This window comes from Cuculus canorus, chromosome 1 (assembly GCF_017976375.1).
Source record: "Cuculus canorus isolate bCucCan1 chromosome 1, bCucCan1.pri, whole genome shotgun sequence".
In the NCBI taxonomy this organism is placed as follows: domain Eukaryota; kingdom Metazoa; phylum Chordata; class Aves; order Cuculiformes; family Cuculidae; genus Cuculus; species Cuculus canorus.
Genome location: NC_071401.1, coordinates 52,575,089 through 52,588,924, shown reverse-complemented (window position 1 = coordinate 52,588,924; position 13,836 = coordinate 52,575,089). Strand labels below are relative to the sequence as shown.

At 40.1% G+C, this 13,836-nt stretch overlaps 1 protein-coding gene across 1 annotated transcript in view; it reads left to right on the top strand.

Moving 5' to 3' along the window:
• The window catches only part of DNAJC3 (DnaJ heat shock protein family (Hsp40) member C3), a 42,418-nt gene that overhangs the window by 2,050 nt on the left and 26,532 nt on the right, over window positions 1-13,836 (top strand). The window contains exons 2-4 of the mRNA XM_054056702.1: window positions 4,941-5,051; window positions 7,727-7,851; window positions 8,945-9,019. Coding sequence (XP_053912677.1) covers window positions 4,941-5,051; window positions 7,727-7,851; window positions 8,945-9,019 — 311 coding nt within the window. The remainder of the gene's footprint in view (window positions 1-4,940; window positions 5,052-7,726; window positions 7,852-8,944; window positions 9,020-13,836) is intronic.

Genomic DNA, 13,836 nt, shown 5'->3' with positions numbered 1-13,836 from the left:
GGTACTATCCTAATGAGTACTTCCACTGGCAACAGGAGCATTGTGTGGCTAAGATGCTTTCTAGTCTGAGGCTCCATACTATGGTGTTCATTTACTTTTTTGGATGTGCATTCCAGTAGTGTTAGCAGAAAAACAGTAATTGTGGTTAAAGTATACTTCCTCCTCCTCAGGACTGTGGCAGTTGCTCCTGGCTGAGGACTCTTTATTTGGAGTTGCCAATCTGTTTCAAGTGTATGGTTTAATGGCTCTGTGGTTGTACCAAAGCCACGTTGCCTACTGGGGTGTGTTTTCTTAACTTCAATTAATAAAGATATCTTGAAGCAGAATAATATGATGAACAGTGATGATTCTGAATCTTATTTACTGATCTTACTAATTTCTTAGTTCCTGAGTTAAGATATTGGGTGGTTTTATGTTATTTAAGCATGTGGAGGTACCCTTGCCCCCCATGTTGCTAGTCTTTGAACTCGAAGTTGTTAATATTCACATTTAAATTTTCATCTTGATGTCTTGATTGTAGAGATCTGCCTCGTGCCATCCAATTAAAGCAGTGGAACGGTCGGCCTGTATTAACTTGGTAGTTTACAGTGAATGTCTATGAATACAAATTTATATCTGGGTGGGAAATGAGTTCACTAAAAAGTTTTTGGAGTATACGGTGCTATGGCAGTCTGCAGTTCACCACTTACTGTAGTATTTATTCAGTTCTTGCTCTTTGAACGTCCTACTTGTGGTGAATAAGGTCCCATTTGACACAAATCGCCTTTTGGGAAGATTCATACTTCATGGCTATTTGTCTGCCGTAATCACAACAAAAAGAGGCAGCTGAGAGAGGTAGAGAAGTATTGTTCCCCTTCTCCTCGCAGGTAGTAAAAGAAGGGAAATGTAATAAGGGGAAGAAGAAATAGGCTTTTACGTATATCGGGCTCAGTTCATTGTTGTCAGAGCACTAACCTTCTTTCTCTTGTCACTCCCTCGTGTATGTTTCTGTCCTAAATTTGGGAGGCTTTTCCTTTCTCACCCCAAATTGCAAAGGATAGCCCTGTGAAGGGGGAAGAAAGCCTCTAGAGAGGAGAGAGAGACTGGGGAGGATGGCTTTTTCATTTGCTAATCCTGGTTATATTTAGCAATTTTCTTTGCAAATGGAGGGAGTAAAAACTTGATGGATGGAGGTTACGTGTGGCTCCCCTGAATGCTCTCAGGCTCCTTGTCAGCCTTTTCATATTGGTCCAAAACTGTGAAGCTTGGCCACTTCTTATTTTATTCAGTCTTATTCTTGCAAAACCACACTTGCAGACACACGAAATGTAAGCCCAAACCTGTTTAAAAATAGCAGCAAACTGAAGATTACTATGCTAAACACAGAGTCATTCTGATCAGAAAAGCACCCAAAAGCAGAATATCCTACTCACACGACACGATAATTATCAAGATCTTCTATATATATAAAGAAAAAAAGTTCAGATCATTGTAATTAAGATTAGTGATGTGTGTGTTTCTGGTACACAGTTGGAACTGATTCTGTTTGTTTTCATAGTCCCACTTCTCAGATTGGGGTCAAGATATAAAAGAAAGTAGGTGAAAATTCTACAGTGGAAAAAAGAGGAGTGTGTGGACAAACGTAAAATCTTGAAATTGTTTTGATGTCAGAGGGCTTCATTAAGCTTTTTACTCTGTAGATGTGCTGATTATATAAGGGTAAAATTGATGCTGATATACTTAGGCACCCATGTATCAGCACCAGTTATTCCTAATAATACAAAAAACCTGCCAGGAGGTTATAATTTACACTAAGTGGGTGTATTTAACTGGAAAAACAGGTTAGCTGCACCTGCTTACCTTTGTTGTGCCTTCTGACTGACTTCCTTTGAGTTGTCAGGGCTGGTAGCACTTTTGTGCTGTCTTATGTCAGTGCCAGGACTGCAGAGTCTGAATTTATCAGACTCGATTTGACAGCTGAGCTCTTCTGTATGGTTGTCTGAGGTTATTGGTGAATAGAAACCAATTAGGCAGGCTTTAGAAATAATAGTCAAATTAAGATACTTGGAAGTTTTAAAAATAAATAGTATGTTTGCATATCTCCTGTATAAACTTAGTTTCTTGCTGGAGCATACATAGCATCTTCAGCTGTAGTACTGGGCCCTTGGTATCTAGCTCACTGTTGGCCATCTGTCTGGTGGAAAAAGCTCTCTGGGGTCCGTTTGGTTTTACCTCTGATTGAACTTGAGTCCTTATGTTTGCTCCCAGACCAAAAAGTGAATAGGTATCTAAATAGGTTGTGTGTAATTTGACTCTTAGACTCTTGTGTCTGTATTAACAACTTGCAATTGTTTGCCTAGGACCAGAAAATGAATAAGCGATAGATTTATATGAATTGACTGTTCATCTCTCAGGTCAGTGTACAGTGTTCCTGAGTAGTTATGGTAGTTGTTGCCTTTCATCATGGTTAGACTGACTATATAGGCTGCTTCTGGAGATTTATGATGTTCAGCAACTTGCAGAGCCCAGTTTTAATGGATGTCAAGTATAGTTAGTCTTGTTCTGCAGGCAACTTAAGTTCTTCACAGTTTGCCCTATATCTCCATCCATGTTACTCCTGCTTTTATGAGTTACCTGTTTAATATTAATGCCAACCTTTCTCCATTCCTTCACTTACCTTCAGTATTTTCAAGGAAAAAGATAACTCTCGTGCCTAAAGCGTTATGTAACTGTAAAACTGTACTGAACACAACACATATGAAAGACACTGAGTAGTACAGGTACATATTAATTGTGGAAAATCTATTCTTGGAGCTATCCTGATGTGGCTAAATGTGAAACAAGGTCACTCCTTCAGATGCTTAGAATGTTAAAATTGAATGCTATGTATAGGTGGATGGAAGGTTCATTGAAGAGTAATTTACAGCCCACTTCTAGAATATCACTCCGAACTGATGAGTTTCAGATATTCAAGTGTGGGAAGAGATGGGAGGGGTGAAAGTTAAGAATTTTTTTGCTTCTTGGTTTTGGCCCATATTAAATACTTTGGTCTGTTTGTCTGATATCTGACTGGTTGTTAGTATACTTCCAAAGCCAGGGAAATTATTTCTTTTCTTTCTGGTTTGTTTTGTGTGATTTCTTTTTCTTCGTTTGCTTGTTTGTTTTTCATTCTCTTCAATTCTTGCTTTATTATTTTAGAGGACATTGGACTACTCGATGATCAAAGCTTTAAGCTAGAGAAGAAGCAAAATGGCAAAGATGACTGTCCATTTTTTCTGAAAATTGAATGTTCACATAAAAGCTACCTTGAAGTAGAATACTGTATGTGAAAAAATTACTGTCAAGATATACTTCTCCACTGTCAGTGGAGCTATTTATATTTTATTCAGAGCTGTATGTACCTAGAATGGATTTTAAAATGTGTCACTTAATAAGATCCCAAAATAGACTATATGATAAGAAATTACTATTTTAACTTCATCTATTGAAACAAAAAGGATTACAGACTGGAAATTTTGAGCTTATTTTATAAAGTCATTTCCATTAATTAAAAAAAAAAAAAGAATTTCTTTGACATTGTTCTGAAGCAAGTAATTGAACTGAAGTTCTTGAATCAAGTTTTCTGAATAATTGTAGGTCTCTTAGCAGATCAAGTTTTTTCCAGGGATACAGAGGCCATTATGTTCGTTTTAGCATAGACAGCTAATGATTTTCTTATAATGTAGAATTAAAGGATTATGAACCATAGTAATGAGTGTGAAAGGAAAAATAAATTAAGATCTGGGGTGCTGAGAGTTCTTAGTTCTAAAATCTTGATGACTTGGTGGTCAGAAATTATTGTTCTTTCATTGCAAATACTTTGCTTATCAAAACTTCTCACACTGAAAGGTGATTATACTTTCCCTCAATCTGTGTAGATACTCTAAGAAACTACTTAAGTGCAGCTGCATTTGTTTTTAATATTAATTCAAGTGCCTATCCAAATTAGCCTGATAAAAAACCTGAGTGAAAGAAATTGATCCTACTAATTGTAGTTCATAGTTTTCTAGTGTGGTGTATTTATTCAGGCTTTTAATACAATACCATACTTAAATTTATGCGTAGAGTATGCTCTTAGTAAGAGAAAACTGTTTATAGTGTGCAAGTTTTAATAGTCATAAACTACTAAGTTGTAATGAAAATCTGTCCTGATTTGAATGCTGGAAGCAGTACAAACTCTGTGGCTGAATTGGTGTACGTATAGCATGTACTTGCACTTGGTTGCTCATTTCTTCTCAACAATAGTCTTTTCCTATTGGCTGCGCAGCAGCAACTACTAGGTTAGAACTGAAACTGGCACTTGAGAAGCATACTGCTTTGATAGGATTCTCATACTACTTGTTAAATGAAAAGGGAGTGAAAATTTTGTTTATGTCAAAATATGTGCTTTGCTTGCCTTGGAAAAAATGAGGATGAGACAGAAGTGCAGTAGATGAGATACTGAGCTTTGCAGTAGCTTGCAATTTTTACTTGAGTCCTAAGTTGTCAGTAGGGTCATGACATTTAACTTGGAGCCTTTTTGTATTTGCTCTGTATGCATTATGAGTGTTTTTCTAGATTCTTTTGAAATTGAAAGCCTCCATAGTAATATATTTTGTCAAACTGTGTTTATAGTTGATGTATGAAGCTTGATGTGCAAAAGTGTGTTACTGAGGATTAGAATAGACAGGAATAGAAATGCATATTTGTTTCCTTCTCATAGTGTGGTGCTTTACAGTGTTTATCTATTTACTTTGACATTGTTTTGGGGGCAGGGAATACATGCTACATGTTTGTTAGGCTGCAGGGTTTTTCGGTATGCGAAGAAGTGATTTCTGCCTATATAGCAATAACCATTCGATTATACCAAACGTGTAGAGTGATAATACAACACATATAACAAACTGGTCATTCAAAACCTTGATCTTTGTTTTTTCTTTAAGGCGCTGAATGTGGAATAAATGCAGAAGTAGAAAAACAGCTTGAAATGGGAAAGAAGTTATTGGCTGCTGGACAGCTAGCAGATGCTTTGTCTCACTTCCATGCGGCTATAGGTAGGTATCTTGGGAAAGTGACTCTTGCACTGAAAAAACTTTAAGTGAGAATTTCTTTTTTTTTTTTTTTTCCTACTGTTTGCTTCATTAAGCATCCTGCTTTTTTTCAAATTCCATTCTGTGAGTCACAGAAATAGGGGCATCTCTATGCAGCAGTTTGGATGGGAGCCAGTGGAAATGCAGTAGAATATTTATGCTTTGCTTGATTAGGAGAAACCGTTAGATGTACTACGTGATACATGAGCACTAAGTCACTGCTATTGTGAGCCAGTTGTATGGAAGCAATTATAATTGACTGTGGTATCATTTGAGGGATTCTCTCTAATCCCATCAAGATTAGGTTTTATCTTTATGAAGGTTTTTGAAGTATGTCTTTGAAAGGTTGAGTTAATCCATGCTTTCTTCTCTCCAGCACTGTAAAGAAATTCAACATTTAACAAAGGCTCCTTTTCTGTTTTAGAATTAAAATTAATTTTAAAAAATTTTAAAATTTTTGCCTTGATCTAATAGTGTAATGTAAATGAAATATCTGCTGATTTGAAGATATTAATATTTCCTGTGAGTTCTCCAAAATCAACTTCCCTTACATAAAGGGAGTGGAGGCAGAGGAACTTCCTCTTCTTCCGCACTAAGGAAGCGCCTCACTCCACCAGGAGGCAGTCTGTTACTACTTTTTCCCTTATGCGTTGTTGCCAAAGCATTCGTGTGGGGTGCAGTGGAGCAGTTAGTGTTATATAGTGGTTTATTCCTTTCTTATTGGTTGGCATGCTTTAGCTTGGATTTGGTGAAAAGTCCGGTTCAGTCTGTGGCCGTTCAAGTACTGGTGGTGGTGCAAAGGCAGCAGTGCTGGCAGGCAAGATGGGCAGTGAAGTGCCTGCATGGGATGAAGCCCTCTGCTTTGCCAGCAGCGTTCAAGCAGCTGGCAGAACCACCTCCATTGTGACCTTGGTGGGATTCTTAATTGGGTGCTGATTTGAGGCTGGTGGCCTAAAATTTCATCAGACTTCTCTTTCTTCTTTGTATTTTCCTTTTTGAAAGGATTTTTAAGCATGATTTGCCTACTGTGTTTGTGCAGGAGGGGAGAAGAAGTTTTCTGTAGTTTTTTTTGCCTGTACTGCATCGTTGCAGATTTGTGAGGTAAACAGATCTTTTTGCCTTGCCTTAGCCAGCCTACTCTTTTTTGTGAACATCTAAAATAAGAAAAAAATACTGTTCCTTTTCTCTCCAGTTAAATTTTCAGCTCTTTCTTCAATCCCATCAAGCTCATGACTCATATCTTATCTCTGGGTAAATGTAAGTTAGTGTTCGTTACTGTTACTAGAGAACTGAGGCAAAACCATATTCTGACTGTCAAAGTTCTTTGTCTGGTGCTGGAACATGCTTTCTGGGTTAGCTCTTTCCTATCTTTTGTCCTTTGTGTATTAATAAAGTTCCTTTATTTCAGCTATCGATTTGTGCCTACTCTACACAGTTAGTTGCATGCAGTAGGACTTGTTACTGCTTTTAAAAAAGGGAGTATCGTTTGAATTTACTTTTGATGTCCATAATGCTGGCATACAAGCATGGGAGTTACTAAATTTCAGTTCCGCACGTTAGCGTTTCCACAGCCAAGACATGGTAGAGAAAAGAGTGCAGAGACCTTTTCCAGTGAGAAATGAACTTGTGTTTTGGTAATAGAAGTGGCCAGCTGTGAAGCTCTGTTACCAACCATAAGATTTTTGGCAACACTATTTATTCTATTTATTTTAAAGTTCAGCTTTAACCTCACATGACACAAGGAAGAGAAATACTTGTTTTGTTCCTCAAATATGAATTGTTCTTGTCTACAAATTCTTGTTCAATGATGGTTTTTTTTTTTTTAATAGCACAGTAAAATGTTTACTTCTCTACTGCATATGGTTGGTCGAATAGTCTGAGTTACCTTCCTTCGACAGTCTGCAGTAGCTATTGTCTGTTTCTTTGAAATACTCCATAGAGAAGAATATTAAGAACATTCTTCTTGGTTTCAGGGACTGATATTTGTATTTTGTAAGGGTGTACATGTATGTGCTAGCCTAGAGTGTTAAAATTGCTAGATCTTGGAAGTTTGACCAGCAGGCATGAAATGTGTGTAGACCTTGAAGTTAGCTTTCAGGTTTTGATAATGTACATGCATTTGACTGCTGTTGAGAAGGAGTGTTGGTGCCCACGTGAGTAGTCAAGAAAGATGTTGCTGCTATTCCAGTGGATGTATGAAGGGTTTATGCATTGGTGACAACGCTAGACTAACGTATCGGTCACTTCGAGATGATTTGCTTGCATCCTATATGCTGGACAGTAACTGAGATGAGGAAAGATGAATGAACATGCTTTGAAATGTAGGCCTACAGCTGAACATAAAGGGCTAGTATGTAGTGGCTGTTTCCCTGTACAAAGCTGAAAAACATGGACATATTTCAATCTCAGTACTCTTATTTGGCATTTACTGTGTTTCTGTAATTTTTATTCTTAAATAATAAGACTGAATAGAAAATATTGCTTGGATAATATTACAGGTTTTATGTTCTACTGATGAGCATCATTTTTTCCAATTGCTTAAAAGTCTTGGTAATATATTTTTAGTCATTATAGTTTCACTGTACCCAAAATTTCAGTTGCTCTGAGATAGCATTCTGATTCCTTTTGTCCACTTGCAGATGGAGACTCTGATAACTACATTGCTTATTACCGAAGAGCCACAGTGTACTTAGCCATGGGCAAATCTAAAGCAGCAATTCGTGATTTAAGTAAAGTTGTAGAATTAAAGCAGGACTTCACATCAGTAAGTATTACTGGAATTGAAAATCGATCAAGCATCAAAAAATATTTTGAAGAAGGCTGATTTTTTTCAGATTTTGCTGAACAGAAATAGAAAATACATTATAATTCAGAAGGCTTTAAATAGGACAAAATAATTGGTGTATGTGCTTGAATTGGCAGCTATGCCAGGTGTAGTCTATCCAGTTATTCTAACAACTAATAGTAGTCATATTAAGTTAATGTCCCTCATGGGTTTGTGCTAAACGCTTCCTTTCTCTCACTTGTGGTTATTCTCCTCTGGATCACCAAGGCTGTGCCCTCTGAGAGCGGTGGGTTGGGGGTGGAGAAGAGAGTGCACAGATGCCTCTTTTTATTCTGTCTTAATCAGCATTGGATTTGAATCTCTTCTCCACAAGAATGGTCCTAATCTCACTGCCTTCCTATGGGATTGTCACAAGTTCTGAATTACTTGCCCTTTGCCCTTTGTTCACTTCTGCTTGTCGTGTGTGGAAACTGTCTCACTAGTTGGACATTGATGCAGGAGTCCTCTCCATCTCATTGTCTCGTTTCCCTGTTCCAAGGACAGTTGCGTATTCTGTATAGCTTATAGTGAAGGACCAAACATTGAATTAACTGTTGTATGTAAATGTTCTTATGATAAATCAAAATCTTCTAAATCATTAGCTTGTCTTTTTCCTAGCTTCTATGATTCTGTAAGTTTAGTGAAAGAATTAAACGTAGGGATTGTTTATTATTTGTTATTTCTGCTTATTTCTTAAAATCTCTAAGCAGTTGTAATCAGGAAAGTGTCGTAAGGTAAACATTCACATTGTTTTATGCAACTCTTCAAATGAGTTCTTCTCATGAGTTGCAGCTACTCAAACTGTGGCTGCTTTTTGTCCTTCAGTTCTGGGCAGAGTGATTCTTTACTATCAAATAGGCATTATAAGAGTGTTGTCAAATTAAGAAGGCAAAGAATGGGTGTTGTGATCTCTGTTTCAGCTTGTTTGCTGTAGTAAACCGAAAGGTTTTTCTGCTGCTAAAGGAAACTGAAGCTTATTTTTGTAATTTGCTGAATTACAACTTGTAAATCAAAAGAAATTATTTCATTTCAGGCAAGATTACAGAGAGGACACTTACTGCTGAAGCAAGGGAAATTTGATGAAGCAGAGGATGACTTTAAAAATGTGGTAAGTTGGAGGCTTAAGTTGAAGTGCATCACTGCCTTTAAGGTTGGGTTTTGAGCCAAAGTCTCACCTCAGCTCTGGTGCTTAAGACCACATGTGATGCTTACTTGAGTGTATCTTTCCGGTTCTTTAAGGGTATTGTAGCTAAACTACCTGTTATTCATACAAGACTGAGAAGGTTACAATGCAGTGATGAAGATGCAATCGGGAGGTGTTGCATGGGGTAGCAAGCACTTTGAAAAGTCTCCCTTTTGTGTGTGTGTCTGGTACTTAATGATGTCTGCTTGATGCCACCTAGGGAACAGTCTTCATTCAGAAAGAAAGGATAAGTGACACGAGACTCAAAGTACATAATTGAACCTTACATCACTATATTCAGGTCACCCTGGGCAATCACTAGAGGCCCCATGAATCAACCTTAGAAGGTTCCTATCTCTCTTCACTGATTGCGGAAGGATCCTGGGCTCTTAATTTAGTCATTAGGCTGTTAAAATCAATGAATTTCAGTGATGTTCATCTGCATGTCTTCTCATCTGCAGAGGAGGTCTACATCTTTTGTGAATGTGTTGACAGTACTTTCTCTGCATGATCAGGAGTGCACAGAGTTTCCATACAAACACAGTTGAGTATTACCCACCTAAAACTCACTTGAGTTGTTTTTTCCCTTCAGTGGGTATTTTGTGCATTTTGGCCTCATGCTGCAGAACTGATTTAACTCCAGAACAGAATTCCTCAGAGAACATGTGAAGTTTAATTACCTCTCTATTGCACAAAGTTTCTGTAAGCATGAAAATATGTAAGATTCATTCTTGTGCTTGCTTATGCTTAAACAGCTCCTAGTTTGAACAGCTTGCATGTCCTTTATGCAAAAATAAATAGAATTTGCAAGTGTAACTGATGCTGTCTAGTTGACTTTCTTTGAAGACTGTGACAGACAAAGCAGTTCTGTGTTCCAGGTTACAGATGTTTGATGAAAATCTTATTAGTGAGTATGTATGACAAAACCAGAACAGTTATACTCCATGGTCTGCAGGGCAGCTGGGAAGAATGGCTCTTGCAGAGGTAAATGCACCAGGCAGTCTTTGTGTTTGTAGCGAAGCTGCAGTAGCTTATTCTGAAATTCATGTAACAACAACTCCTCTGGCTGCTGCTGCTTCCTCAGTAAGTTTCTTAGGAGTGTGGGTTCTGCAATTGCACGTGTAGTTGCAGCGCAGCTCTGCTGTTTGTGTATGTGGGAGAATGCTGCTCAGCTCTGATTAACTGAGGACATAGTTGCTGCAATAGCAATTAGGTGATGTCAGTGTTGACTGAGTTTGTGTATGCATCTCTGCAATTGCTGTCTCTTGGAGTACTGCTTAATACTGTGTATGAAAATACTTCTCCAGTCAACTGCCAAGTAACTTGCCTTTTTCCAAGCCAGCTGTAAAACTTTAGAATGCTACCTTTGATAGCTGAACTGTGAAGATACCGTATTGATTCTAAATCTTACTTCCAGTTTCCTTGGTTTTGTGAACTATGTTGACTATGTACTTCGAGACTATGGCAAGCAGTCCTTCTTAGAGATTGCAGTTTTCAGTTAGGTACAATATATTAGGGAGAATAAGCTGATATTAAATAACATTCTGTATTTCTTTGTCTTTTTTTGTTGTTTTTTTTTTTTTTTTTTCATATGAGAGAAGGTGGGAGAAGGAGGAAAGCTGTTAGGGCTTGAATATCTTTCCAAATCATTTCAAGACTTTTACATCCAGACTCTTTGCTACCAAAAGTGACAGGTGAAAGGTAAACGGTAACCACTAGGAAGCTTTGACTCATAAGTCAGTCGTCAAAGAAGCCAGAAGGAATAAGTTTTACCTCAAAAATGAAAATTCCTTCTACTGCTGGGGTAGATCTGGCAGAAATGCCAGGGGAATCTCCATAGCTTTTAGGCTAGAATTTGGTTGTGGATTTGGATACCTAAAATTGCATGTTTTACATGTGAACAAAGTATGTAATTTGTGATTCTGCTCTTTAGCTGACCAGAATACTCTCATTCTGGGTAAGCATGTAGCATATTGGCAAAGGTTGGTGTTCAAGTCTGGGGCTGAACTGGAGAAAACCTCTGGCCATCCTGCATTCGTGGTGCAGAGGCTCTAAATCTGCTAACAGTTGCTCTTAAGTCAGTAGGCACGCAGCAGCCTGGTCATATGTTTTGAGGATGCAGAAGTTGAGTGTCGTGGACAGATGGAGTGGAAGTGCTGTGTTTAAAAGACAAACCACAACAGACCTTGACCCTATAGAATCATAGAATGGGTTGGGTTGGGAGGGACCTTAAAGGTCATTTTGTTCCAACCCCTCTGCCATGGGCAGGGGCGCTTCCCATTAGACCAGGCTGTTCAAGGCCCCCATCCATCCCTCTTCCCTGAAAGGGAAGTCTTAATTTGAAGATGAATAATCCTCTTTCTTTACTTTGTGGGGCTTCAGGATGTTATTTAGAATAGATGGTCCTGAGGATGTCATATGCTTACAGAAATGAGTTGCAGGATGTCAAATATGAGAGTTTTTGCCTTCAGCATTAAGTTTCCTGAGGGAATAGTTTTGTAGATGAGATGGACTTTCTTCTGGTAAAGAAGTCCCCCTCTCCTAGGGGGACTAAAGTCCGTACTAAAAATCTAGCTAGGCTCTTAAATAGAGCTTTAAACTAGATGTGAAGGGGGAGGGGGACAAGACCAGGCTAGTTGGAAGCAAGCCTGGAAGTGGGACTCCAGTAACTGAGAGATGATGTGCTGGAGAGGACCACCAGTACATAACCTCAGAGCAAGAGGGGGCGATTATACCTGGGGACAGTAAGGATGAAACTGGCAATGTGGAGTTAGTTATTCCAAGGACCAGTCAATTGGGAATGAACTCCATTCGCTTTATGAGGGCTGAAGGTTTGCCAGCCCAGCTGAAGTGCATTTACACCAAAGCATGCAGCACAGGCAATAAGAAGGAGGAGTTGGAAGCTGTTGTAGGGCAAGGTGACTACGATGTTGTTGCCACCATGGAAACATGGTGGGATGACTCTTATAACTGGAGTGCAGCCGTGGCGGGGTATAAAGTCTTCAGATGGGACAGGAAGGGTGGCTGGGGCAGTCCCACTGGACTGGCTGATGTTGTGCCCATCTACAAGAAGGATTGCAGGGAGGATCCGGGGAACTACAGGTCTGTCAGTCTGACCTCAGTGCTGGGGAAAGTCATGGAACAGGTGATCTTGAGTGCTATCATGTAGCACATGCAAGAGAACCGGGTGATTAGGCCCAGTCAACAGGGGTTCATGAAAGGCAGGTCTTGCCAAACTAACCTGAGCGCCTTCTATGACAAAGTGACTCAACTACTGGATGAGGGAAAGGCTGTGGATGTAGTCTTCTTGGACTTCAGTAAAGCCTTTGACACAGTTTCTCACAGCATTCTGCTTCAGAAACTGTCAGCCTCTGGCCTGGACAGGCGCACACTCTCCTGGGTTGAAAACCAGTTGGATGGCCGGGCCCAGAGAGTGGTGGTCAATTGGAGTTAACTCCAGGTGGAGGCCAGTTACAAATGGGGTTCCTCAGGGCTCGGTGCTGGGTCCAGCCCTGTTCAATGTCTTTATCAATGACCTGGATGGAGGCATTGAGTGCACCCCTAGCAAGTTTGCAGATGACACTAAGCTGGGTGGAAGCGTGGATCTGCTGGAGGGTAGGGAGGCTCTGCAAAGGGATCTGAACAGGCGGGACCGCTGGGCTGAGACCAATGGTATGAGGTTTAACAAGGCCAAATGCCGGGTCCTGCACTTGGGGCACAACAACCCTATGCAGTGCTACAGACTAGGAGAAGTCTGGCTAGAAAGCTGCCTAGAGGAGAAGGACCTGGGGGTGTTGAACCTGAACATGGGCCAGCAGTGTGCCCAGGTGGCCAAGAAGGCCAGTGGCATCTTGGCTTGTATCAGAAATACAAGCCAAGCAGGTCCAGGGAGGTTATTCTCCCTCTGTACTCGTAACTGGTGAGACCACACCTTGAGTACTGTGTTCAGTTCTGGGCCCCTCATGACAAGAAGGATGTTGAGGCTCTGGAGTGTGTCCAGAGAAGAGCAACGAAGCTGGTGAGGGGGGCTGGAGAGCAAGTCTTATGAGAAGCAGCTGAGAGAGCTGGGGTTGTTTAGCTTGGAGAAGAGGAGGCTGAGGGGAGACCTTATTGCTCTCTACAATTCCCTGAAAGAAGGTTGTGGAGAGGAGAGAGCTGGCCTCGTCTCCCAAATGATTGAGGACAGGACAAGGGGGAATGGCCTGAAGCTCCACCAGGGGAGGTTCAATCTGGACATAAAGAAAAAATTTTTCACGGAAAGGGTCACTGGGCACTGGAATAGGCTGCCCAGGGAGGTGGTCGAGTCACCTTCCCTGGAGGTGTTTAAGGGACGGGTGGATGAGGTGCTGAGGGGCATGGTTTAAGTGAGTGTTGGGAATGGTTGGACTTGATGACCCAGTGGGTCCCTTCCAACCTGGTGATTCTGTGATTCTGTGATCTCTTCTGTTATTTTTCACAAGAGATTGTTGATTGCTGGAGTCAGGTGTTTACTTCAAGGGAGTAGATCAGATTTTAAAGTATTTCCCACTTTTAAGTTGGAGAAACCAGGTCAGGGTGTGGAAACTGTGGAGAATAATTTTACTAGGGCTACTGAAGGACAGATATGCAGGAATGAGGTGGTTTATAATTCTCTGTATAATGCTTGCATTAAGAGTCAGCATTGCCAGCGTTGCTTTCCATGCCTGTCAGAACTGCAAAGTGACTGATGTAATGAGCCATCTGAAAAATGCTGTTTTCTGCTA